Below are 27843 nucleotides of genomic sequence, written 5' to 3'. Positions count from 1 at the left end.
AATTGGCAATTTTAATTAACACCATCCCTGTACACTACCATTTTAGTTCTACATAATTTTTATAATAAAATTCAATGAGATCCAATTAAATCTGCCTGATTATGGAAGAAAATGAGGGTACACATTTTAGGAATTGTTAAAAACACCACAAAGTTCCATTTCTTAACTTCAAACACCTCTGAGTGAAGGTACAGGGGTAACATGTGAAAGCCCTTAGATCGTAGTTAAGAAGTCGAGTAAGAATACAAAACTGCTAGGGTCTAGTAAATGTTAGGGTTTTGTAGAGCGACCCTATGTCCACACCTTGAGACTACTTGTGAATGACTGCATACGAGAAATACCCACGCTCAGAAGGAATGTCGTGCCGAAGTGAAATGATACCTGCAGTAAAAGATTGGTATGTCAAATGATGTTTTTAAACACACAAACAATTTACAGTTACAACAGTATGATGGAACCTTTCAGTGCTTCCCCTTTTGATAAATACTTAATCCGACCTCCCACTTTAGTAGAATTTCCCTGTACTTAATTGACTGGCTGTTGGGACATTCTGACCAGTCAATTGCATGTAGTGGGATACATAAAGGTAACACAAGGCAATGCATTTTTATTCCAAATCAAAATCAAGCAAAGCTGATCCTGTTTCTCTTATTATTATCCACATGGTTTAACATAACAGAGATAATAATAATCATACAAAGCACAGGTGTAATAAGAAGTGTTATTATCCACATGGTTCAACATAACCGAGTTAATAATAATCATACAAAGCACATGTGTAATAACAAGTGTTATTATCCACATGGTTCAACATAACCGAGATAATAATAATTATACAAAGCACACGTGTAATAAGAAGTGTTATTATCCACATGGTTCAACATAACCGAGTTAATAATAATCATACAAAGCACACGTGTAATAAGAAGTGTTATTATCCACATGGTTCAACATAACCGAGTTAATAATAATCATACGAAGCACATGTGTAATAACAAGTGTTATTATCCACATGGTTCAACATAACCGAGATAATAATAATCATACAAAGCACAGGTGTAATAAGAAGTGTTATTATCCACATGGTTCAACATAACCGAGTTAATAATAATCATACAAAGCACAGGTGTAATAAGAAGTGTTATTATCCACATGGTTCAACATAACCGAGTTAATAATAATCATACAAAGCACAGGTGTAAATTAATAACAAGTGTTATTATCCACATGGTTCAACATAACCGAGTTAATAATAATCATATGAAGCACACGTGTAATAACAAGTGTTATTATCCACATGGTTCAACATAACCGAGTTAATAATAATCATACGAAGCACATGTGTAATAACAAGTGTTATTATCTACATGGTTCAACATAACCGAGATAATAATAATTATACGAAGCACACGTGTAATAACAAGTGTAATGAAATAATTTGAGGAAGCGACGTCAAAACCTGACATTGCTTCTCCAGTCCTAGCTCAGACTATGCATTTGAAATATGACGTCATTTCATCGGCTCCTTCTAGTTGTGGTTGAAACATTTTGAGACTGTCCTTGTTATTCATAAAAAAATAAAATAATAATATGCATAATAAAGAAATTATTACACTCACGTGTGTGTCATACTAATTTTACCATATTACCAAAATCCTCACACTCATTTCGTAAAATCAGTACGACACACAAGCTCGTATAATAATCTCTATTTAATACGTGTGCTCTAGTGGTGTCATTAAAACAAACTTTAACTTTCTTATTAATACTTGTCAACCTTCAGTGAAATGTTTTATCAGTAATTACAACAATTACTGTATTTTAAGTCAAATCTGTGCATGATTATGAGCAAAGAATAAGTCTGCCGTTTGCAGTATGACATCACACAAGACGTCATTCCTTGCATGAAGCTACATAAGACATTTGTCCAGCCTACCTCTCGCACACAAAGGTTTCTCTGGTTGGATATTTTACTGTTCCACTCGGCAACCAGTTCTGGCGACGGCATTTCGTTTCGGTTGGTCCTAGAACTGACACTGTTCATGTACTCTGTCACCAACTTCCACACTTTGTTCTGCCAGTTCTGTATTCCTCTGAAAGCTGCAGAAATTTAAAGGCAGAATATAGCTGAGATCTGATGATACACGGATAGAAAGAAATAAGGGATCTCATAAAGAGAAACAGCAAATAGTGACTGCAATCAAAACCCTAAACCATTATCAAGAAATTAACCGTATTACTGACATTCAGTGTCGCTGCTGACATTCGATCTCACATTACATTAGTCCAGGAGCCAGGTCCATTTTTTATCTATGTCGGAGAGTCAGGAAGGTTTGAACATTGGTTCTTATGTAAAAATATGTGTAGATTTCAGATCTGTTTGTATAGCATACAGACAATACAATGTCATATACATGTACAAGTAGTGAATTAAATTTAGTCTACTTCTTTTTTTATATTTCTGATGGGGTAAACAAATACTGTTTCTGTTCTCATATTGCTATCATGGGCATATTATTCTGCTGCTGATAGGTGTAACTAGCCCTGGGTGGGAGCTGGGGTGTGTCAGAAACCTTTTTTAACCCTTTGTTTAAACCCTCTTAACTTCTTTGTAAATAAAGTCTATTTAACCATCAATTAAGTATTTTTAGCTAATCATCTGTATAAATGTTTTTAACTTTTAAAAAAAACACACAAAAACAACAAACTCCCCCACCCCTCTCGTTCCAAGTAGTTTCAGGCTCTAGTCAGAAATCATGCTTGAAATGAGCATGCTTGAACATTACATTGATATAAGCACGTTAATTCCCGACATCTGACCTGACAGTCATTTGTGGGCATACATACATGTACATACATATATTGGGTGTGTACCTACAAGTCTTAAAGGAGGGGACAATCAAGGCATTTGACTTGGTATGCATATTCAATGATATATAATGCACATTATTGCTTAATATCAACAAGTATAATCGTATAGTTAATTAATAAAATGGTTAAATGTGATGGCTATTATATACTAGTATAACGGGTGCAGCCATTTTGTACCATTTCAGTGAATACGCCCTCTAGCGAGCTGGTCATTACGTAATACCTAATGTGTCACGTCAGGAATAGTCTTCGAACTGAAGAAACAAAACATACCTGATTTTTGCAGATGCGAATCGCAATATTCTGTAATAATAGTCATCCCAGTAAGCCAGCAACAATTATATATTACTTTTAATACAAAATAAACCACCATTGTCAAAGTGTTGAAATAACTGTATTATGGTTTGTACATATAATCGGAGTGTTTTCTTAGTTAATTGGTATTTTCTTTCTGTGGCCGGTACCTGTGGTTCCTGATTGGCAGGTGTATATTTAGACGGTCCCCAGACACTGTGTCTAGACACACTAAAAAGACGTGCCTCTTTTATTAAGATCACAGGGTATTGTGTGTTAACCGCACGGACATCCCTCTAATCGTAATCGATCAGCCGTCTTGTTTTATTTCTGTAAGTAATTCTGTAAAACCCTTGATTAAGTAGACTTTCCCATCTAAAATCACAAAACTGACCAAAGAAAAGAAAATTATCACTTGGGTATCGTCAGTGGTCGTTTTTGCTCGAACGTAGCATAACAATAGGCTTAATAATATGCAGTTTTTTTATTAACTCTAAAATTACGCGTTTTTCATTTGTTAAAGTGTCAGTATGTGCTGGTGGTCGAGTATGCATATTTCCAACACATAAATCTCTTGTTTGAGTTTACTCTACCTTTAAGTCTGATGGCTCAACCACTACACCACTGAGGCTGGTGTGAGTTTTATCTTTAAACCATTTTTTTTCTTCTCAAAACTGCTCACCTTCATTTGACCACTTTCGGTTTGTTTTGGGGGCCACACCTGATAAGATGCACAATCTGGTTGAATCAACACCAAACTCTGATATAACATCCTGAAAAAAACAGTGTTTTTTCTAGATTATACTGGTCAGAAAAATATTGGTTAACATAGCAAAAACTAAAATTGGAACCATGCACCTATTGTTCAAACAATACAGGCTGAATTTACGAAGCAAGTTTTTGTTTTACACACGTGTAACTACCTGTACATATATTTACAATGCTTAAACAACTGTGTTTAAAAAAAACAAAAACAGGCTTCATAAATTCGGCCCTAGATCTTTTAATTATAACTGATCAATGGATAATTAAGTTGTGAAATGATTAATATTATAAATTTGTATATTATCCAAAGGTTATTCATTTTAATATTCATTATTTAAAATTGATTGATATTTGACAACTGAGAATATTTAACATATAATATTCATTATGATATTACTTCAGGATCCACTCCATTGTACTTTGACTTGCTCATCTTCTCCCAGTCCGTGACAACAGGGGACCCACTGACCTTCTCGGTAGATTTGGAACCTAACAAAAGAAAAAAAAATTCATGATCTGCCATTAGGCCAAGTTATTCATTACAACAGGGGATCCATTGATCTTTGTAGATTTGGAACCTAACAAAAGAAAAAAAGAAAAACATTTCATGATCTGCCATTAGGCCAAGTCATCCATTACAACAGGGGATCCATTGATCTGCTTTGTAGATTTGGAACCTAACAAAGAGAAAAATGAAAAACATTCATGATCTGCCATTAGGCCAAGTCATCCATTACAACAGGGGATCCATTGATCTGCTTTGTAGATTTGGAACCTAACAAAGAGAAAAAAGAAAAACATTCCATCAGGCCAAGTCTAACAAAATATCCTTTGCTGTAATCTGCCATTTTAACTTTAATTATAATTTTTACATTAATACCCCCAAAACATTTTACTAATTAATATAACTATACCATTAAAATGATGGATTGCATAATAGCTTATTGTTATGAGGATGATTTCAGTGGTAAACAATGTTGCAGCTTCTTGCATAATCATCAAATGACAATTTTGTTTAACATCATACACACAAATATTTTTTTTAAAATGGATGCAATACTGCTGCCAGGTATTTTTAAAAAATATTTTAAAAACTAAGACATTTTGTGGTCATGATAAAATTGTCAAAAATATCTTTCAGTCTGAGTCAAATAAAGTGATACAATTTATACTCCACTCATACACCCTCAAAAAAAAAAGAAGAAAAAAAAAGAAAGAAAAAGTTCAAAGAATAGACATAATGACATAATTTATTATGTATTAACTTATTGCCATCTTTCTTGAGATTGCACCTTAATTTATTCCAAACCATCTTACACTGAAATAAACAACTTTTATTATGCAGCAATCCATCTTAAGAAGTCATTTTCTATACATACTTTGGTGACTAATTTTAAAATTTTACTTTAATTTCTTAATTCCTCCATACATGCAAGTGGAGTGGGATTTAGTCCAGATGGGAACATGTTTCGCTGAGTAACTTGGGTTCCAGGATTGAATCCACTCAGTGGACCAATCAAAGTTTAACTTTCCTCCATTAGCATTAGCAAGGTGATGCCTTGTCTGCCCTCCCACCCCCTCCCCACTTACCCTAAAACCCTTGAAATGTCTTAACATTCTGTTAAACTGAGAAGATGGTCACTACCAAGCCTCATCGCTCATCCTGTACACCTATGATTTTATGAGGCTATAAACCTCTTCAGTTTAAAATGTAATAGAATACTAAACCTGAAAAATCGACATCTTCAGCACGGAGGTACTTCCCAGTTCCCTTGACCCGGAAGCTTTGACCCATCACCATGCCTTGGGTCAGGAGGTTGACAAATGGTTCCCGCTCAGGAACTAGGTCGCGGTCATGGAGGAAATGGTTGAAGAACCGAGCAAAATACAAGTGCAGAACAGCTGAAGTGAAAAATGAGGACCACAATGACAAGCTTTGCACATGAAGTTTTAATACCAAAATAGAAACAATACTAAACAAATACAACACTACCCCCTAAAATCCCCAACCAAATTATGATATGACTTGACAACTAGAAAAAAATGAAAACACCCTTTCTCAAAATCCCATCATTACCAAGTTGTGAAGAATAGCAGACATATCATTTGCTAAAATATCTTAAAGTTTTTAAATACATATATTTTAAAAAAGAAAAATTTGCTTGTCTTATGATTGTAATATACTCTTCAAAAAAAGAAACGCAAAAGGGTACAAATGGGTTATAACTCCGATTTTATGTTTCCAACCGGTTCATGCTTTGTGAATATAAGGTCATTGCATGTCCCAAACACATTCCCACGGTTACATTCGATAAAACGCAGCTACTGTACAATAAAGTTCCAAAATGTGAATATTCGCAAAAACGCAGCCACGTGCAAACCATGTCACCACTGCACGTGCGTTGTCTGCACGTGCAACATGAACACCGACAGTATAAAAGTGCAGGGTGTTCGCTTGCCTGGCCTCTGTATCTGGCCGACAGTTGACAATCCAGGACATGCCACATCTCAGTGAACCGCAGAGAAACAATGCCATCGGCCGACTAGACGCAGGCGAATCCAGAACGGCCGTTGCCAGGGCATTCCATGTATCCCCAAGCACCATCTCCAGACTGTGGGACCGTTACCAGCAACATGGATCAACACGTGACCTCCCTAGATCCGGTCGACCACGGGTCACTACCCCCGGGCAGGACCGCTACATCCGGGTACGCCACCTTCGGGAACGATTGACTACTGCCACCTCCACAGCCGCAGCAATACCAGGTTTGCGCAGGATATCCGACCAGACCGTACGGAACCGCCTACGTGAGGTAGGAATTCGTGCCAGACGTCCAGTTCGAGGTGTCATCTTAACACCACAACACCGTCGACTCCGACTGCAGTGGTGCCAGATTCATCGACAATGGCCTCAACTGCGATGGAGACAGGTGTGGTTCAGTGACGAGTCCCGATTTCTGCTCCGACGTCATGATGGAAGATGTCGCGTGTATAGGCGTCATGGTGAACGTTATGCGGCAAACTGCGTGCAGGAAGTGGACAGATTCGGCGGGGGTAGTGTCATGGTGTGGGCAGCCATCTCACACACTGGCAGAACTGACCTGGTCCACGTGCAGGGCAACCTGAATGCACAGGGCTACATTGACCAGATCCTCCGGCCACACATCGTTCCAGTTATGGCCAACGCCAACGCAGTGTTCCAACATGACAACGCCAGGCCTCACACAGCACGTTTCACAACGGCTTTCCTACAGAACAACAACATTAATGTCCTTCCTTGGCCATCGATATCACCGGATTTGAACCCAATTGAGCATCTATGGGATGAGTTGGACCGACGCCTCCGACAGCGACAACCACAGCCCCAGACCCTGCCCGAGCTGGCAGCAGCCTTGCAGGCCGAGTGGGCCACCATCCCCCGGGACGTCATCCGTACTCTGGTTGCTTCAATGGGCAGGCGGTGCCAGGCAGTTGTCAACACACGCGGAGGCCACACCCGGTATTGACTCCAGATGACTTTGACCTTGGTGGTGTGTCCTATCACTTACTCACAATGGACTAGAGTGAATTGTGAACAATCCTGCAACATTTGGTAATTATCGGACTCGCCATTCAATAATTAAATCAATTCTCCAAATGTTACGACAATGTGGTTTTGCGTTTCTTCTTATGAAGAGTATATATTCATACATGTAATAATCTTAAGTGCATTCTGTTCCATACAGAAAGAATGAATCGTATATCATTCAGACTTGTAAAATTGCATTCTGTAAATACATTAAAAACATTTTTAATATCATATACAGTAGAATCTCATTGGCTCGAACACTATCGGTGCATCAAAGTCTGTTCGACCCGTCGGGTAGTTCGAACCATGCATTCAGCCATTGTTGGGTGCTTCTGTAACACAAAAATCAATTGGAAAACCTTGCATATTTCTGTAAAACCGGCTTGGGTGAGATGGTCCGATTGACTCATTTATTCATTCATCTAATGATTACCACATTACAATTGTCTGTACCTGAAAGATAATTACCAACAGGTGCTAAATAAACAACACGATAAGCGTGAAAGGGTCGCTGAAAAATGTCTACATAAATTATTTTTTATATAATTTTTCGGATAGACTTAGCCGTGCGAGCTAAATATGTTTAATTTTATAGTTCGAACCAATAACCTGGTTCGAGAGAAAGCTTCTGTTCGACCCCAGGTGTATTCAACCAATCAGCACCAAAATAAAAGGGTTTAATAAAGAGAAAAATCTGGACTTTGTTCTTGGTTCGAGAATACCGGTAGGTTCGACCGTTAGGAGTTTGAGCCAATGAGATTCTACTATACATATTATATACACTGAGACATACCATGTTCTTTCCCACCAATATACAAATCGACCGGCATGTATTTTTTAGCAAGTTTGCTGTCAAACGGAGCGACCGTGTTGTGCGGGTCAGTGTAGCGCAGGAAGTACCAGGATGAATCAACAAACGTATCCATGGTGTCTGTTTCTCTCCGGGCTGAACCACCACACCTGTAGGATTAAAACAAAATAAAAATGTGTCATGTCCCAGATTATTAGTAATTCTGTATTGTTTAAAGGGACATTCCTGAGTTTGCTGCAATTTTTAAGATGTTATCGACTAACAGACTTTTTAACGATTGTAATTATATATCAAATATATTTTTGTTGCATAAAATATTAGTTGCTCTATATTAAACATGTTTCTGATCATTCTAATATTTGTACTAGGTTAAATTTTATTTTATTGCCTAAATGTGGGTTTTTCGTACGTACATAATTATTTGAAGACAAAATCCAGTTTGGGCTTCTTACAAATATTAAGATGCCCCCCACTTGTGAGCCTTCACATTAATGTTTGCCATTATAACCAAAATCTGATATAGAGTTTGTACCTGGTCCGTCAGTAGCCTCCCCCCCCACTCCCAAAGTCGTTCCTACGGGCCTGCAAGGTCATGTAAAGTGAAACCATCAGTAAAATTGAGCTATGTTTAACTTACATGCAGGTTTCTTACTTTTGTTATTAGACCAAAATCGACTTTACTCAATGGTTTGAGATTACAACTTTACAACTCTTAACATTATGTTATGTACATTCATATCCAATGATGGACTCGGACCTACTTATTAATTAATTATGCAATGTTTAAAATATATCTATAAATTACAAAGCACTAACTTTGGACATTTGACATTGATCCAGTCATCATTGTTAGCTAAAGGTGAGATTCTGGAACTACTAGACTGGTTGTCCGTCTCGGGTAATGTGACAGGAAGGTGATCAGTTGGTACAGGAACAGTCTAAACAAGGTGGGAAAAAAAAAACATGTCAATGCTTGAAAGGGCTAAAGTTAAGTCAAACTGACTGAAATTGTTATCAAGAAACATGTTTACTTAATGTTTGAAATTGCTAAATGTAAGATAAACTGACAGCTTACCTTGCAGGATGGACAGTGTATGATTAGGATTGGTGCTGACAGCTTACCTTGCAGGATGGACAGTGTATGATTGGGATTGGCATTGACAGCTTACCTTGCAGGACGGACAGTGTATGATTGGGATTGGCACTAACAGCTTACCTTGCAGGATGGACAGTGTATGATTGGGATTGGCGTTGACAGCTTACCTTGCAGGACGGACAGTGTATGATTGGGATTGGCGCTGACAGCTTACCTTGCAGGACGGACAGTGTATGATTGGGATTGGCGTTGACAGCTTACCTTGCAAGACGGACAGTGTATCATTGGGATTGGTGTTCCCCAGAACCTCTGTCGTGAGATGAGCCAGTCCTTTAACCGCGAACTCACAAGATGTCCGCCAACTCCCAGTTTCTAAACATAATTCACAAATACTGAAAAAATGTTCAATTATTTTTTAAATATTTTTAACTCAAAATTTTTCATTGAGCAATTTCAGATGTGATTTGATACATTTTTTTTCAAACAGCATACTCTGTTGTTCATGTTGACCAATCATACATTACTACAATTTTATTGTATTATGTAGAGAAAGGTTTTTATATAGGATATGGCTGCTTGACCAGGTATATAAAGAATACCGCTCAGCTCAAGTCATTGTATACAGGTCTCACAACAGGATAAATTTTGATTTAGACAATTTTCAGATATGTACGTGTAGAGTATTGCCTTCACAATTATTAAAAAGTGGTGAAGTTAAGAACATTTTATAAGGCAAAGACTAAATGTTATAGTCACTCTGTAGGCCTATAAAAAAGAGAGCTATTGGCTGATTAGGTAATGGACAGGGTAAACCCTATGTAAATGTTGAAGTTGTACGGTAACAGTTCAAAGCAGAACAAGAAGTGACATCAATCATAAGTGACAAATCAGCTTAGTATCAAGGCCAGTGCTTATAAAATGTTCAAGTCCAGACACAAAGATTTTCACAAAGTCTCCAGCCTTTGGTTTTCTACTATTTGTAAGAACAAGAATTTGTGATAACTAAAGCTTCAAGTCTAGACTTTAAAAGTTTTAAATTCAGATGGGCCAAGTCTTGTTAAGGAGGACAACTCTAACAAAAGAATTCCTAGAAAATTGTTGATGATTTGTAGGCAAGAACTTTGTAAAAATGTCTGACATATGCAAAATTATAAAATATATATTCATTTAATGATAAAAATATCCACAGTAAGATATGCCTTTTGCTGAACAACAATGCATAATGTAATATAAATAATAAATATATCAGTATGCGATTCTATGCACAATGCATACGGTTTTGTCATGATCACATTATGTTATTAAAATAAAATATAATGTACTTACTTTAGCATGGGCCATAACTGCAGTGAAAGCATCTGATCTGCTTAAACCAGAAAACTGAAACACAAAATAAACATAATGAATCTTTAAAGAGAAAAAACCAACACAAACCCCAATGCATTTCAGTTTTATAGATATGTCGCTGAAACTTTTTTATTTATTTTATCAAGTACTAGCCTGTTGGGCTAGTAGATTGATGTTTGTTTCTAGCCTCATTTAAAAAAACCCCACTAGCCTCAGGTGACAGACTAGTGCATTTGTCTAACTATATACCAGCCTCAGTGGCATTGTGGTTAGGCCATCGGTCTACAGGCTGGTAGGTACTGGGTTTGGATCCCAGTCGAGGCATGGGATTTTTAATCCAGATACCGACTCCAAACCCTGAATGAATGCTCCGCAAGGCTCAATGGGTAGGTGTAAACCACTTGCACCGACCAGTGATCCATAACTGGTTCAACAAAGGCCATGGTTTGTGCTATCCTGCCTGTGGGAAGCGCAAATAAAAGATCCCTTGCTGCCTGTCGTAAAAGAGTAGCCTATTTGGCGACATCGGGTTTCCTCTAAACAACAGTCAGAATGACCATATGTTTGACGTCCAATAGCCGATGATAAGATAAAAAATCAATGTGCTCTAGTGGCATCGTTAAATAAAAATAAAAAAATAAAAAATTGTCTAACTATAAATTATATTCAATTCTGAAAATAAATAAAGCATAGAATCTGTATATACATGTTAGTTGAAAGGAAAGAAGAGGAAATGACTGTTTGCTTAACATTACCTCAACTACCACATCATAGGTTACTCCTACCAAATAGCAGCAAGGAGACTTTTATGTATTATGTACTGTAACACATACAGGGCAGCGTATACCACAGCCTTTGAATTACGTGTCATGGAGAATCAGATGGAATCAAACAAAACAAAAACATTTATGTGAGCTCTCTAGCACTGTGCTACAATGTACATGTTTTCCTATATAGAGAGGAAGGAAATGTTTTATTTAACGACGCACTCAACACATTTTATTTATGGTTATATGACGTCAGACATATGGTTAAGGACCACACAGATATATAGAGAGGAAACCTGCTGTCGCCACTTCCTGGGCTACTCTTTTTGATTAGCAGCAAGGGATCTTTTATATGCACCATCCCACAGACAGGATAACACATACCACAGCCTTTGATATACCAGTCGTGGTGCACAGGCTGGAGCAAGAAATAGCCCAATGGGTCCACTGATGGGGATCGATCCCAAACCGACTGCGCATCAAGCGAACGCTTTACCACTGGGCTACATCCCGCCCTATATAGAGGGGAGATTGCACTCATCATAATTATTAAGTCCTAATCATAATTATACACCGTGAAATCCGTGGAATAAAAAAGTGAAATTATATTAACATTATGACGACCTGTTACTCTATATGGATAACTAGTCAGATTTTAGGGTGGGACATAGCCCAGTGGTAAAGTGTTTGCTTGATGCGTGGTCGGTCTGGGATCGATCCCTGTCGGTGGACCAATTGGGCTATTTCTCGCTCCAGCCAGTGCACCATGACTGGTATATCAAACACTGTGGAATATATTATCCTGTCTGTGGGATGGTGCATATAAAAGATCGTTTGTTGCTAATTGAAAAGAGTAGCCCATGAAGTGGTGACAGCAGATTTCCTCTTTCAATATCTGTGTGGTCCTTAACCATATGTCCTTAACCATATAACCGTAAATAAAATGTGTTGAGAGTGTTGTTAAATAAAACATTTTCTTCCTTGGTCAGATTTCTGGCAGTAAAACTATTTTCTGTCTCTCAAGTCCTACAAGTACAAAGTTAATCACCTCATCAGAGTTGCACGCAACTTCTACACCATCTTTGTTTTCAGTGATCACATCTACACAAGGGAATCCCAGTTTCTCGGCCACACTGCGATCTGCTTCTGACAAACATGGAATACCTGTGGACACCAATACCACACATTTTTGAAGTATTATTTACAATAAATAACTGCAAATTAATCATTCCCAAACATATTCTTTGCATAAATAACTCAGGAATATCAATATTTCAATGTGCTTTGTAAACAGTCACATTCAGTATGACCAGATTGCTATCATCACATCATGACAAATCTTACGAAATTGGAAAATACACAAACTCGGGCAAATTGACTGTATATGGCCATCAAAGAAAGATGGTCCCTGAAGATAGCAAATATGTCGATAACATCTGGGGGGCATAATGATGTGGAGTGTTCGTCTCAGCTGAACGCATCCAATTCAATCAGTTGTCCACAAAATATTTTCCAATAAATGTTTTTAAAAGTAAATTATTTTGTTATATCTTTTTATGGGTATGTAGTTGACAGTATAATAAACACATTTCAATGCCAAAGTTAATAAACAACTGTGGCAGGAAACCATCATTATGAAACATTGAGATAGAATCTTTAAGCAGAACTAAGCCAATACTCTTACCTGGGTTTGGCCTGATGTGTAGTCAGTTTAGGATCGATCCCTGTTGGTGGGAATATTGGGCTGTTTCTCATTCCAGCCAGTACACCACGATTGGTATATCGAAGACTGTGGTATGTGCTATCCTGTCTACAGTGGGGTAGTGCATATAAAAGATCCCTTGCTACTAATGAAAAAATGTGGAGGGTTTCCTCTCAAAGACTATCTGAATTATCAAATGCTTGACATTTAATAGCCGATGATTAATAAATCAATGTGCTCAAGTGGTGTCGTTAAACAAAACAAACTCTCACTTTTTAACTCACCCAGAGTTTGAATTTGATTATTATATTTGGAAACTGGAGTTCTGTAAATTAAAAAAATAAATATAAATAACATGACGAATCATAGGCATGACAAATATTCTGAATTACCGAGATGTGTGTCGTTGAACTCATCAAACTCTGTGCTGGAGGAAACGACCAGAGGAATTCTCTGTCCTGTGAATGGATGCACTGCCTCCAGGCTGAGAACAATGTCTGAAAAATAATTAACAAAATTAAAATAATTAACAAAATTTAAATAATTTAAAAAATTTAAATAATTACAGGGCTAGCTCTGGCACTCACCAAATAAACCAGTTGCAAATTTTGAAAGTAATTGGCGAATTTTATTTTAATTTAGCGAAATAATTTCATGTAAAAATTGACATTTTTTAAGAAAGTAACTAGCAATTTCTGCAATTTTTGAAGTTTAATAGACAATTTGGCGAAACATTTTGTTCACCCAGAGCTAGCCCTGAATTAACAAAATTAAAATAACTGCAGTTTTAAACACTTAGTAAAAAATGTACTAAGCTAGACTATACATGTACATGTGTATAGTCATAATCTAATGCCAAATGGATAAAGCAAAAATGGGAGGGTTACTTGAATGAATAGGTAAATATCAGTTTAAAGTATTAATTCAATGTATATATGAAGTTGACTGAATATGTACAGAAAATTGCTACAAATGTAGCAAATAAGGCAAACTGGGATCAATATTTAATATACATGTAACACCAATAAAAATAACAATAATAATAATAATACATAAATGTCTTTGATACATACATATGTTGTTGTTTGGTTTTTTTTTAACCAATTACTGACACTAATTAAATAAAAATAAGCATTTCTGACAGTATTGCTAAAGCAATACATGTCCTATAGCGAGTCAAAGAAAATGTTGTATCAAAGGTCATTACTCTGTGAATAATGAATAAATCACCATGAAAGTCAAACCTGATCTGTAACAATACATGATAAAGCTATACACAAAATTTCAGCTGAATATCTTGAGGCATTGTGAAAAAAACACATATGTGGGACAGACAGGTGGGTGGAGATGAAACCTATAGTCCCCTCCGGTTGGACCGGTAGCGAACTAACAAGAGTAACCAATCAAGTTTTTCTCTATGACTTGTAATATCAGATAGCAAAAAACCCAACCTTTTTTTTTTTAAATAATACTTACCACTGGACTTTTCAGTATTCTGTAGACAGAAGAAAAGAAATATCTCAAAATAAGCAATGTCCAAAAATAATTTTTATTTACAAACTGTATTTCAAGAATGACAACAAAACAGTTGTCATGATAAAACAGAAAGACAAAAACAAATACAAACTAAAACAAATCACACTACTACAAGTTAACATTAACATTAATACAAATGTAGTAAATACACATGTAGTATTTAAGTATCAAAATCAGAAAATTTAGTTTGAATCAATAATGTTTTGTTTTTTTAACAGAACTAGCTGGCTATCTTTCTTTTTTTTCTTTAAATGTATAATTTTTATGTTCCTTTCTAAAACTGATGAGGACTTTTTCTGACATTTTAAACAGTTTTCTCTTATCTATTTTGTTAGATTTGTTTATTATTTTATCTCAAGCAGATCAGTAAAGATTTGTAACTATAAAACACTGTTCTATGCTTTACCTTGTAAAACTTTGGGTCATTGTATCGGTGAGTGGGCGACAAGGCAATGTGTGAAACTCCATACAGGGCTTCTGGGTTCGGTGTAAACACAGATATCGGGTCGTTCGTGTAGTTCCCATTATTCTAAAACACATTAATACTGTACAAATATTTCAATCACATACTGCAAACATGAAGAAAATCTAAAACATAGAAAAAGTCAAATAAATGTAACTTGCTGAATGTAAAGAAGGTGAGGGTTTTTTTTTATAACAAACAAGACTGAATTCAAAGCTACAGGGTACATGTATGTCCCACCAAGATAGGCGACTAATTAATGTAAGCTGGCCACTTGAGCATTGTAACTGCACTATAATAGGAACATACATATATATACTACTCAAAAGAATTTAAGGGTCAAAAATTTATAACCAAATAAGTTTCAGAGTGTATTAGATTGATGATGTAAACTACACCAAAAATTTAATTTATTGTTCCATATTTACAAAAAACCACAAATAAACGTCACTGTATACAAGAAAGTCACATGACATGCTGTCAAAGTTGAAGGTTGTCAAACATGGATTTTACACATTAGAACATTCGTTTAATAGTGTGTGAATCCACCCCTGGCGCGAATACACTCGACACATCGTTGCCTCATGCTGTTGATCAGACGTCTGAAGAACTCTTGGGGAATGGCCTGCCACTGCCATAAGAAGTTGACCCAGATCATGAAGGTTGGCCCGAGGGGCATGGTTATCCCGAACTCTCCTGCCTAATTCGTCCCAGGCGTTCTCTATTGGGGCCAAGTCAGGCGAATATGCTGGCCAATCCATCCTGGCGATAACTTGTTGTCTGAGAAAGTCCGTTACCACCCTGGCGCGGTGGGGTCTGGCATTGTCATCCTGCAGAACTGCCCCGCTGCCAATCTGCTGAAGGCCTGGGAGAACCAACGGCCGGATAATCTCATTCAGATAGCGGATTCCATTCAGATTGCCATCCACCACATAGAGGGGGGTCCTGTGGTGGATAGAGATGCCGCCCCACACCATGACGCTGCCACCACCGAACCGGTGACGTTGTCTAATGTTAACGTCAGCGAAGCGCTCCCCAGGACGTCTGTAGACACGAACCCGACCGTCGTTGAACTGGAGACTAAAACCTGGACTCATCAGTGAACATCACTCGACCCCACTGAACACGTTGCCACCGCAGATGAAGTGTGCACCAGTGACGTCTGGCTGTTCTGTGACGTGGTAGGAGTGGTGGTCGAACAGCCTGGCGACGGCAGCGTAGATTATTGGCTCTCAGACGATTGCGTATGGTTTGATCAGACACTCGAGTTCCAGTCGCAGTCCGCAGATTGTCACGTAATCGGCGTGCAGTGGTTGTGCGTTGACGTAGAGCCATATTGGTGATGTAGCGGTCCTCTCTATTTGTAGTGCTTCGGGGTCTTCCCGAACGTGGACGATTTCGAACAGAATTTGTTGCTTGGTACCGTTGCCACAGTCGGCCAACGACACTCTGACTGACACCAAGTCTCAGAGCAACATTTCTTTGCCGATTGCCATCCTGAAGCCAAGCAATAGCCCTTCCTCGATCTTCGATAGTCAGTTGACGTCGTACCATTGTCGAATTTGGAGTGTGCACCGTACACGAACGCAAGCTCCAATTATACGGAAATTCAGCATTGGGAACATGGAATACACATGCAAAGCGTGCAAATGAAGCGCTTTGTGAAAAAGCAAGTTATGGGCACTTAGCAGACCTTTCGCTTTCGCCCTAATTTACGTGAAAATGTAAGCATGTTTTCGCCATTAGAACTAGTCGACAGTGTCAATGACAGTGGATTTTAATTCATTTATGGGTTGCTTAGACCCACCTTCGTCAAAATGGAACAATACCATGCGTGACATTATGGTCTAGCTAATATAATTGACATTCAGAAAATAATGTCGAAAATATCGTCTGACCCTTAAATTCTTTTGAGTAGTATATATAATGCATGTATATGTAGTAGTATTGGTATAAGAAGGAAGGAAATGTTTTATTTAACGACGCACTCAACACATTTTATTTATGGTTATATAGCATTGGATATATTGAGAGAGGAAACCTGCTGTTGCCACTTCATGGGCTAATCTTTTTGATTAGCAGCAAGGTTTTTTTTTATATGCACCATCCCACAGACAGGATAGTACATACCATGGCCTTTTTTTTTACACCAGTTGTGGAGCACTAGCTGGAATGAGAAATGAAATAGCCCAATGGGCCAACTGACGGGAATCGATCCTAGATCGATCGCACATCAGGCGAGCACTGTACCACTGAGCTACGTCCCGCCCTTAGTGTTGGTATATAGTGCTCTTACTGGCAGTAGCTAGTGGGAATTTCCCTATTAGCTCATGTGGTAGCGTACTGGACTCTCGTACTAACAATCTGTGGTTCGAATCCCATCAGCGGAGGTTGATTTTTTATATGTTACATACATGTATACATAGATACCTTAGGCTTATCAGTACTGTATTACATAAGATTTGACCAATGTTCTATCCAGCACAAAATACTGAAATTTCTCCAGATAGGGGATGTAGTTTTCTCTTCAGACCCTCCCATGTCATATATTTATGTATGTGCCTAGAAAATGTTCTATGTTATAACTGGAAGGGAAGACAACCGTGGTATGAAAACATACCTGTATTTTGAAATCAAATCTAGAACCATTGCATTCACGTATCCAGTTTTTCTGTAGCTGAATCACATCTCTCCACAATTCAGGACTGACATTATTCAGACCATCTAACAAAGACTGAAATAAAACATACACGTTTTTAAAAGAAATACATAAATCTTTTATAGACAACAAATTTCTATTTAAAGTTTGTTTTGTTTAACACCACCACTATGCACATTCATTTATTAATGGTTATTGGATGTCAAACATTTTGTAATTTTTACATAAAAACCTGCTATACTTTATCCATTAGTAGAAAGTGATCTTTTATATACACCATCTCACAGACAGGATTATAGACAAGGAATCAAACTTTAAACAGCATATTTTATAATCTGACAAAAATAATCATGACATCCGTAGACAGATAATGTAATATAATGTAGCATATTTTGAGAATATTAACTCAACAAATTTTTAGAATTATTATTTTTTTAATAAGATTTAAAAATCCAATATGAGCAGTTTAAAATACATCTATGTGAAAAGTCAAAGGGATGTAGGGGATTTTCCTGTCAGCTGAAAAATAAACTAAAATCATTTGCTTACTACATTGTATATCCAGCAAACATTATTTAGATTTCTTACACACCCATTGGTGAGAACACCATACATTATTTTTCAATTGATTACACATGGTTGTTAACACATTAACATGTGTCAACAATTTGAAGACATATGAATGGCTGCTCCTAGGTGATGACCAGGTCACCAATGCCATACAACCAATGAAAAACTACGTGATGGAAATCGATTACACTGTGACATATAGTTAACCTGACAATCTCAATTATATGTGTCTGTGACTCGTAAGTCAGCTACAAGTGCAATGGCTGTAAATAACTTTCAATCGAAAAAGATTTAAAATTTGCTTAAAACCTGGTTTTTGAAGATATGTAAGAAATAGAATAAAACATTTATGTCTGTTTGATACCATTTATCTCACAACTCATTGTTTAAAAATGTATCAAACTCGCTTTCGCTCGTTAAGATACCTTTTTTAAAACAACTCGCTGAGAGATAAATGGTTCCTAATGGCCACTCATGTAATATTCTCTGTCTCCCAATCCTAAGTGATTATTTCTGGAGTCCAAAATCAGTCTGCCAGAAATGCACAAAAACAAAGACAAGACAGCACATATGATGGCTTTTGATATTCTGGGAAAGAGGTGTACAAATAGTTATTCAAATCTAAGTTTAGAAGATGAAGCATCCTTTATTTTTAATAAGCAAGGTACTCAAACCATTGACTTTGATGGTGTAGTTTACAAGTTTTACAACTCATCAGCATACATAACAAATACATGTCTATATACAATATGTACAGTATAATGGTGGGGAGTGATTTTTTACATAATATGGTATATGTCAAAAACACAATACAAATATAACTATACAATATAAAACTATATTAAATCAAATTATTTCTTAAATAGTTGCCCAAATTAAATATTTCCCAAGGTTACTGACCTCTTTCATGTTTTCAGTAGTCAGTAGTTGAATTAGTAGATACGCCATCAAACTTAAGGCTGGTATGAACCAAGACCACATCCTGGTACCGGTCCCACCCAAAGTGAGTTTTAATCTCTCCCTAACCACAAACCCATGGTCCTGGACAGCCAGCCCAGATAGCCGAGGTGTGTCTTGACAACAGTGTTTTAAAACTTTAATTCAATATACAAAATTAAATCAGTTTTAAATGAATGTTTAACAACACCCTAGCATGAAAAATACATCGGCTATTGGGTGGTTTTTAATGAACGAACCATTAGTTGTACTCACTTTGGAATAAGCTGTGGTTTTGACGAACCACTGGTCATACTCACCTTGGAATAAGCTATGGTTTTGATGAAACACTAGTCGTACTCACTTTGGAATAAGCTGTGGTTTTGACGAACCACTGGTCATACTCACCTTGGAATAAGCTGTGGTCATACTCACCTTAGAATAAGCTGTGGTTTTGACGAACCACTGGTCATACTCATCTTAGAATAAGCTGTGGTTTTGACGAACCACTGGTCGTACTCACTTTTGAATAAACTGTGGTTTTGACATACCACTGGCCATACTCACCTTGGAATAAGCTGTTGTTTTGATGAACCACTGACGCAGGAATCGCTTCTCCACCTTCGCTCCTGACCTCCAAGACAGCCCGTCCTCACTGATCTGTTCATCAGCCAGCACGGTCTGGTCCACCGGGTCCCAGTTCACCTCCGCCTGGCCAAGTCACAGTCAAAGAAATATAAATCATCAGTTTGTTTGTTTTGTTTAATGACACCACTAGAGCACATTGATTTATTAAGCATCGGCTATTGAATGTCAAACATTTGGTCATTTTAACATATAGTTTTAGAGAGGAAACCCGCTATATTTTTCCATCAGTAGCAAGGGATCTTTTATATGTACCAACCCATTGGCTGAAGCGAGAAATAGTCTAACGGACCCACCGATGGGGATCAATCCCAGATCGACCATGCGTCAAGCAAACACTTTACCACTGGGCTACATCCCGTCCCCTATTTACAATCAGATATCAGAGTTAAAGTTTCTTTTGTTTAACGACACCACTAGAGCACACTGATTAATTAATCATTGGCTATTGGATGTCAAACATGGTATTTTTTTACATTTTGTCTTAGAGAGGAAACCTGCTACATTTTTCCATTAGTAGCAAGGGATCTTTTATATGCACTTTCTCACAGACAGGATAGCACATACTACGGCCTTTGATTTAACAGTCTTGGTGCATTGGCTGGAATGAGAAATAGCCCAATGGGCACACCGATGGGGATCAATCCTAGATCACCCCCGCATCAAGCGAGCACTTTACCAATGGGCTATGTCCCATCCCTATTAGATATGAAGTGCTGAAAATATGAAACCAGACATCCATTGCAACCTATAGGCTAGTCTTCTACTAGCAATGGATTTTGTTATACGCTTTTTGTTTTCACCAATAAGACAATGTAAACCCATGGAATTTGATGGAGCAGTCACAGAGCAAATCAGGAGATAACCATGTGGAGTTTTTAGATTTGTGGGTGTTATTGTCTATTTGATTCTGCAAATGTCATTTTTGACCAAAGGCATTAGCCTGAGGTAAAACATTAAACATTAAACATTTGCTAGCATCAAATAGACAATAACACCTGCAAATCTAAAAACTCAATATGGTTATGTCCAATGTAAACTGAATCGTTTTTCTACGGCACTAACTGTATATTTGGTATTTCTTGAAAAAAGTACCTGGTACAATCTAACTGCAGACCCTTGAATCGTCAACTTCGCCTGTTCCAATTACTAATGACATCACTTTCTAATGATGTCATCACTTTGTAATGACGTCATTAGCTTTCCGGGTGTTATTTTTATTTCATCCCGGAAAAATAATGTAATTAACCAATCACAATACAGAACACACTCGCCATCAGTTTACAATGTTATTTTAATCTGTTACGCATTCCAAATGTAACCAATTATAAAAAAAATAAAAATAACAATAAGAAAGAATTCTTAGCAATAGTATAGCACATTTTAAATTAAGGTAACTGGTTATTTCAACACTTGGTCTAGGAAATGAGAGGAAATCTGCAGCTGTCTCATGAGTTATGCAACACAAAATAACAGCAACTGATCTTCAGTATGCACTTTCATATAGACAGAACACTGCCTTCAGTGTACCAGTCGTGAAACACTGATTGGGACAGGAAATATCTGATCCCAAGTTGCACGTCTCCCTGAATAAGAGCAGCACCACACTGGTCTACATTCTGACACTAGTTTACAATACAGCACAATAGTATTCTTTAAAAACAAAGTAGAGACCTGCAGGTCTTCTAGATTATGGTAGCCCCACTCCCATGGTTAGTGATATTTAATGTTGGGCTAGTAAATAACTACTATTGCCATGCCCGATGGCTAGTGAAAAAAATAAGTCAAATGTTGCTGTGAAGTCTTATTTTGAAAATATGAATATCCTGTCCCCACCCCAACCACACAATGTTAGTGTTTTGAAGCTCTATCTCCCTCTTTATGTGACATATCTGATTATTACCATTATTGAGCAAAGTAGGGCTAGTGAATCTTTAATTGTGGCTAGTAAATGTTTTTAAATCACTGATCCCATGGCTAGTGGATTTTATAAAAATTCTAGAAGCCCTGAACTTGTTAAAATTAAAGTTAATAAGATATTCAGTTACCTCCTTTTGGTAGACCAGTCCAGCCTTGTACATCTCCAGAAATAAATACTGTGTCCATTTGTAATAGCTTGGGTCACACGTTGTAACTTCCTAAAAACACAAAAAAAACAAAAATGTCAACTAGTTTGCTGGAGCATTAATGGTGGTGTAATAAAATTAAAAATTAAAGCGAAAAGCAAAATATACTTACTCTGTCCCAATCAAAGCTGCATCCCAGATCATCAAGCTGTTTCTTCATGTTTGCAATGTTACTGAAAAGAAAAAAAAAAAAAAACATTTAAGACCATTAAACTATATTTGTTCTGCCTTCAAATTTTATTACATGTACATACCAAAAGAATATATAAAGGGATAAAGAAATAAAATTCCAAATTTGTAAAACATTATTAATATTAATATTTATTATGCCTTTATGAAAAGTATCTTCATTTAATAAAAAGATATATATTTGTATATAACTTTAGTGTGTTGAACTGAGCTATAAAATGATTAAAATAATCCCATATTATGTTACAAATAAAACCTGGTTCCACCTCTAAACATATACAGGAGTCTGAATAATAAATCTGATTGTTCAGGATTGCTACACTTTTGTAAGCTACCAAATTCTACAACTTTTCATCACCTTTAAGCACATCCATTTCCTTTTTCAAAAAGGACTTTGAAGGATTTTTCTTTGATAATTTTTATAATATATCAATGTTTGTTTGTTTTTATTTTAAAACGTGGAAAAATTAATTTCAAAGACCCAAATCAAAATCTCATGACCTTCCAGGCTTGGAAAATGTCATTTACAGATTCAATAATTTTCCAAGAATTTCACCATGTATGAACCTTGTAACTTAAACAATATTAAAAGTGGACCCTTACTGCACCTTTTTGTCCAAACTTCTGGCCTTATACCTCGCTCAATGGCAGCATTCTCTGCAGGAAGTCCAAAAGCATCCCATCCCATTGGGTGAAGGACCTGGAATCAAAAAACCTCAAGATTATATATCATACACCGACAGTCATTTCACAATTAAGCAGATTTTACATGTCATAAGAACTACTGTTTAGAATTAACTGAATTAGGAAAACCTTGGTTGGAATAATGTATAGAAATACCACAACAAAGCAAAATGTATCACGTTGCAATTTGTTATACAAGTTTCAGAGATCATTACACAATTCTGAGGGCAGTGATTAATTGCTTCCTTAACATAGATGATGGGGGTCTATTTAATTAAGATATTAGTGTATTTCCCATGTACCGGTATATTAAGTATTTATATTTAATCGTTTTGTACTATTAAAAAACATTCAAATGGTAAGTGGAGTTAAAAAATCAGTCGTTGAATTAGTCTAAGAGAAGTTCTGGGGAACCAGTGTTAGCTCCCCTTAAACAATGAGGTCTGCGTATGACACTGATGTATACTTGTTTTAGAACTCTGGTTGGAATGGGAAATAACCAAATATCTCTTCAATCAAACATGCTGTTTATTTACCTCCTTTCCCATCATTCTGTGAAACCTGGCCATCGTGTCACTGATAGCGTAGACTCGGACATGCCCCATGTGTAGCTTGCCACTTGGGTAGGGGAACATGGACAGGACATAATATTTTGGCTTTTCATCAGTTTTCTGAAAAAGACATTAAAAATATATATCCATTTTTATTGAAACTGACAAATTATTTACCAATGAGACAAATATATATATTAAAAAAAATTATATATATATATTTTCAAAGCCTATAGATTTGAACATTCTGAATACACCATGATTAAGTAACATCTCACTCAATGTCATATCTATGATCCGTATATATAAAGATGCAACTGTGAGTATATTTTTATTATTCACCTATTTAGAACGGATTGTTCATATTAATTTTCTTGAATGACACACATGCAATTAACTGGGACAAACCAGGGCTTCTAGAATTTTTATAAAATCCACTAGCCATGCGATCAGTGATTTAAAAAATTTACTTGCCACTATTAAAAATTCACTAGCCCTACTTTACTTTAATTGATACAATTTTACTAAATAATAGTAATAATCAGATACGTCACCTAAAGAGGGAGATAGAGCTCAAAAACACCAACATTAGGGGGTTGGGGTGGGGTCAGGATATTCATATTTACTAAATAGACTTAACTGCAACATCTGAACATGCCAATAGTAGTTATTTACTAGCCCAACATTGAATATCACTAGCCATGGGAGTGGGGCTACCATAATCTAGAAGCCCTGCAAACAGTATTTTTATAATTTTGAAAGCACATATTCTTATATTAAAACATAGTTGTGTTTTGCATTGGTAAATAATGTTCTATGATGGACAGGTTTAGATTGTGAGTTTATTAAAACTGTACCTGTCTTTGTATTTTGTATTAGCAAATAATAGACAGAAAAAGCAGGGAAGATTGTGATTTTGTTTTTAATTGTAGAACTGTTTTTATCATGTTTTTATTTTAAAACAAGGTTGTGTTTTGCATTGGTAAATAATGTTATATGGTGGACAGGTGAGATTGTGAGTTTATTAAAACTGTGTTGTCTCTGTGTTGTACATCAGTAAATAATGTTACAGGAAGGTCGAGGTGAGATTGTGAGTTTATTAAAACTGTGTTGTCTTTGTGTTCTACATCAGTAAATAATGTTACAGGAAGGCGAGGTGAGATTGTGAGTTTATTAAAACTGTGTTGTCTTTGTGTTGTACATCAGTAAATAATGTTACAGGAAGGTCGAGGTGAGATTGTGAGTTTATTAAAACTGTGTTGTCTTTGTGTTGTACATCAGTAAATAATGTTACAGGAAGGTCGAGGTGAGATTGTGAGTTTATTAAAACTGTGTTGTCTTTGTGTTCTACATCAGTAAATAATGTTACAGGAAGGTCGAGGTGAGATTGTGAGTTTATTAAAACTGTGTTGTCTTTGTGTTCTACATCAGTAAATAATGTTACAGGAAGGGGAGGGGAGATTGTGAGTTTATTAAAACTGTGTTGCCTTTGTGTTTTACATTAGTAAATAATGTTACAGGAAGGCGAGGTGAGATCGTGAGTTTTTCTAATACTACAGAATTTGTGTTGGTGAATAATATAACAGGATCGACAGGGGAGACTGCATTTTTTATTATAAAATTTATACTTTTTCTGCTTGAATCTTTGTTCTTTCCAAATTTTGTTCTTTTATAATCGGTTTCCAGTAACCTTCTACTTCCTGCATCACAGATGGAGTGTATTTTGGATCCTACAAAACATAACCAATAAAACTGTTCAGAGATTCCACACACTAAAACATAAAGGTATCAATGACAATTTGTTATCAAAACTGAAACTGTGATGGCATTATGAATTCTTATTATCAGAAGTAAAAACAGTTGCAGTTAAAAACTTCAACCATACATATCTTTACTTTTACCTTTAAAGGGATGTTCCTGAGTTTGCTGCATTGTAAGATATTTCCGACTAATAAAATATTTTTACGATTAAACTTGCATATTAAATATATATTCTTGTTTAGAATACCAGTGTCTGTATATTCAATTTGTTTCTGGTCGTCTTAATATTTGTAAGAAGCTCAAACTGGATTTTGTCTTCAAATAATTTTGTACGTACAAAAAAAAAATTGTAGGAAATAAAATGAAATTTAACCCAGTACAAATATTAGAACAATCAGAAACACATTTAATATACAGCCACTAATATTTTAAACAGAAAAATATATTTTATATGAAATTACAATCAATAAAAAGTCTCTGTTAGTCAATAACATGTTAAACATTGCAGCAAACTCAGGAATGTCCCTTTAAGTTATAACTTCTATAAATTTTAAGACTATAAAGTTTAAGATGCATTTCATGTCAAGTCAATCAAACGTTAGGACTCACCAAACTTTAAATTTGCATTTGGAAAGGAAAAGAAGTTTTAGTTAACAACACACAAGAACACATTTATTGATTTGTCAAAAACTATTGTTGTAACTTGTAGCCACGTTGTATAAAAATTAGCAGTTCACTAATTTGGCAATGGATAGCGTGAGCTCTGCAACCTGTAAAACATCCTGGTGTTTACAAAAATTTGACATTTCAACAGTCCAAAACATAAGATTTTCAGTTCTAAAATGAACTACAAAATTCATTAAAACAAACCCATTTTCCAGTCTTGCTAAATAGCATGCGTACTGCCTGCCTGCTCGTGGTTCCACCAACACTACTCCTCAAATACTGCCACATACTCCAGCTCATTCTTCCCTTTCCCAAAATGAACATTTCTGGTCGAAGTCTACTTGTCATGGTCTGGAAAAAAATGATAAAATGTTGGTTTCTTTCAATATACCAAAAGGAAAATATGAATTAATGGTATGTGTGTGTGTGTGTGTGCACGCGTGCGTGCATGTGTAATAAACCAAAACAGTTTGACATGGGCCATCACAGCATTTAGCAGGGTTTTTTGTAAAACACTTTATGATACTTAGCTGAAAGCATAACACTTTTTTTCTTTTTTTTATCCCAGTGCCCCCTTTCCTTTCTCTCCTTTGAATTCCATCTCATTTCTTCCCAATCTGGCAACTCCTCCTATCTTTCAACTTCTTTCGCTGTCCACCTCCACATCCCAATCCTTGTCTCTCCAACCGCGACAGGTGGTTGTCTCTTGTGGCTATCTGTGCCAAACACCTGTTCCCCATCAGCTTTTAGTTGTGGGCTTAGTCTGACCACTTCGGGGAGTGTTCAGTAGTTACTTCTGGCATTGTTAAGAGGCACTTGTAACCACCTACTATGCACCCCTACTACCGGCGGTCGTTAGTTAGTGCCGTGGGTCAGACCAGCTTTATTAGCGGCAGAGGACGAGGATGCCAGGTGTGTGCAGGGATATACACAGAGACTGCACCCGTGGAGAAAGTTGAGACAGGTAGGCGATGGTGTGGACAGGTCAGAAGACAGAGTCGGAGGAATTTGACAGAAAGGGTCGAAACAGATTGAAATCGTGGGAGAAATTGGAAAGTTTTTTTATATATTAAGATAATGAGAATGATAGGCAGAGGGTGATAAATGAGAACGATAAATGAATGTGTGAGCCAGCTTTAACGGGATTTGAACCACTGTCGTCAGCTTGATTGTCTAGCAGCTTATCCACTAGACCACGGAGTTGAAAGCATAACACTTGTTATCGGTTATTAAGGACACAAAGTATTTAGTAAAGTAGATTTAGATTATGTACATCAACTGACCTAGCTCGAGACACTTCCTGCCCTCCCCTTATTGATATACCATCAACGTCCCAAACTGCGTTCACCTAACGACAAAAACACAAATACAATATTTACGGAAATACTATTCTACATTTTTCAGATACGATACGTGAAACAAAATAGATTGTAATCAGTTTACTTAAAATAATCAACAATGTGGATGAAAAACAAATCCATTCTAGTAAACAAAAGTGAGGCACCCTCCGGTAAACAGGAAAGCGTGCAATTTTTCTAACTGTGTTCAGGTGCATGCGTTTGCAAAACATATCGTACCGCACATGTGTGGTTCTTCATTTTCCATTTTTAAGGCCACTACATGAACAAATACCAGAAAATTAAGCAAAGTGTTTGTCAACTGTGCATTGTTAAGAATTCCAGTCCGCGTTTTACCAACACCCATCGCTAACACTTGATGTCAATTTAATACTGATAGCGCATAGCCAGTGAATAGTTTGTAAAATATCTTTTTTTTTTAATGAATTGATTCTTATTTAACACAATTTATACACCCACAATTACTTACACTTGTTAT

General features: G+C 36.5%; 1 protein-coding gene across 3 annotated transcripts in view; it reads right to left on the bottom strand.

Annotated features, from left to right (window-relative positions):
• LOC121388790 (probable leucine--tRNA ligase, mitochondrial) overlaps positions 1-27843 on the bottom strand; it is a 39535-nt gene that overhangs the window by 10726 nt on the left and 966 nt on the right. For all 3 annotated transcript variants that reach the window (XM_041520287.1, XM_041520290.1, XM_041520289.1), the window contains exons 2-22: positions 26212-26358; positions 25209-25310; positions 23566-23700; positions 22954-23045; positions 22269-22329; positions 22079-22168; positions 19953-20096; positions 17841-17954; positions 15164-15286; positions 14698-14716; positions 13614-13718; positions 12568-12683; positions 10732-10785; positions 9667-9777; positions 9126-9247; positions 8292-8458; positions 5659-5832; positions 4328-4419; positions 3848-3938; positions 1937-2100; positions 304-381 (exon numbers count right to left, since the gene is read on the bottom strand). In XM_041520287.1, the coding sequence (XP_041376221.1) occupies positions 304-381; positions 1937-2100; positions 3848-3938; positions 4328-4419; positions 5659-5832; positions 8292-8458; positions 9126-9247; positions 9667-9777; positions 10732-10785; positions 12568-12683; positions 13614-13718; positions 14698-14716; positions 15164-15286; positions 17841-17954; positions 19953-20096; positions 22079-22168; positions 22269-22329; positions 22954-23045; positions 23566-23700; positions 25209-25310; positions 26212-26358 (2301 nt within the window). The remainder of the gene's footprint in view (positions 1-303; positions 382-1936; positions 2101-3847; positions 3939-4327; positions 4420-5658; positions 5833-8291; positions 8459-9125; positions 9248-9666; positions 9778-10731; positions 10786-12567; positions 12684-13613; positions 13719-14697; positions 14717-15163; positions 15287-17840; positions 17955-19952; positions 20097-22078; positions 22169-22268; positions 22330-22953; positions 23046-23565; positions 23701-25208; positions 25311-26211; positions 26359-27843) is intronic.

This window comes from Gigantopelta aegis, chromosome 14 (genome assembly GCF_016097555.1).
Source record: "Gigantopelta aegis isolate Gae_Host chromosome 14, Gae_host_genome, whole genome shotgun sequence".
In the NCBI taxonomy this organism is placed as follows: Eukaryota; Metazoa; Mollusca; class Gastropoda; order Neomphalida; family Peltospiridae; genus Gigantopelta; species Gigantopelta aegis.
This window is presented reverse-complemented; position numbering and strand designations above follow the sequence as displayed.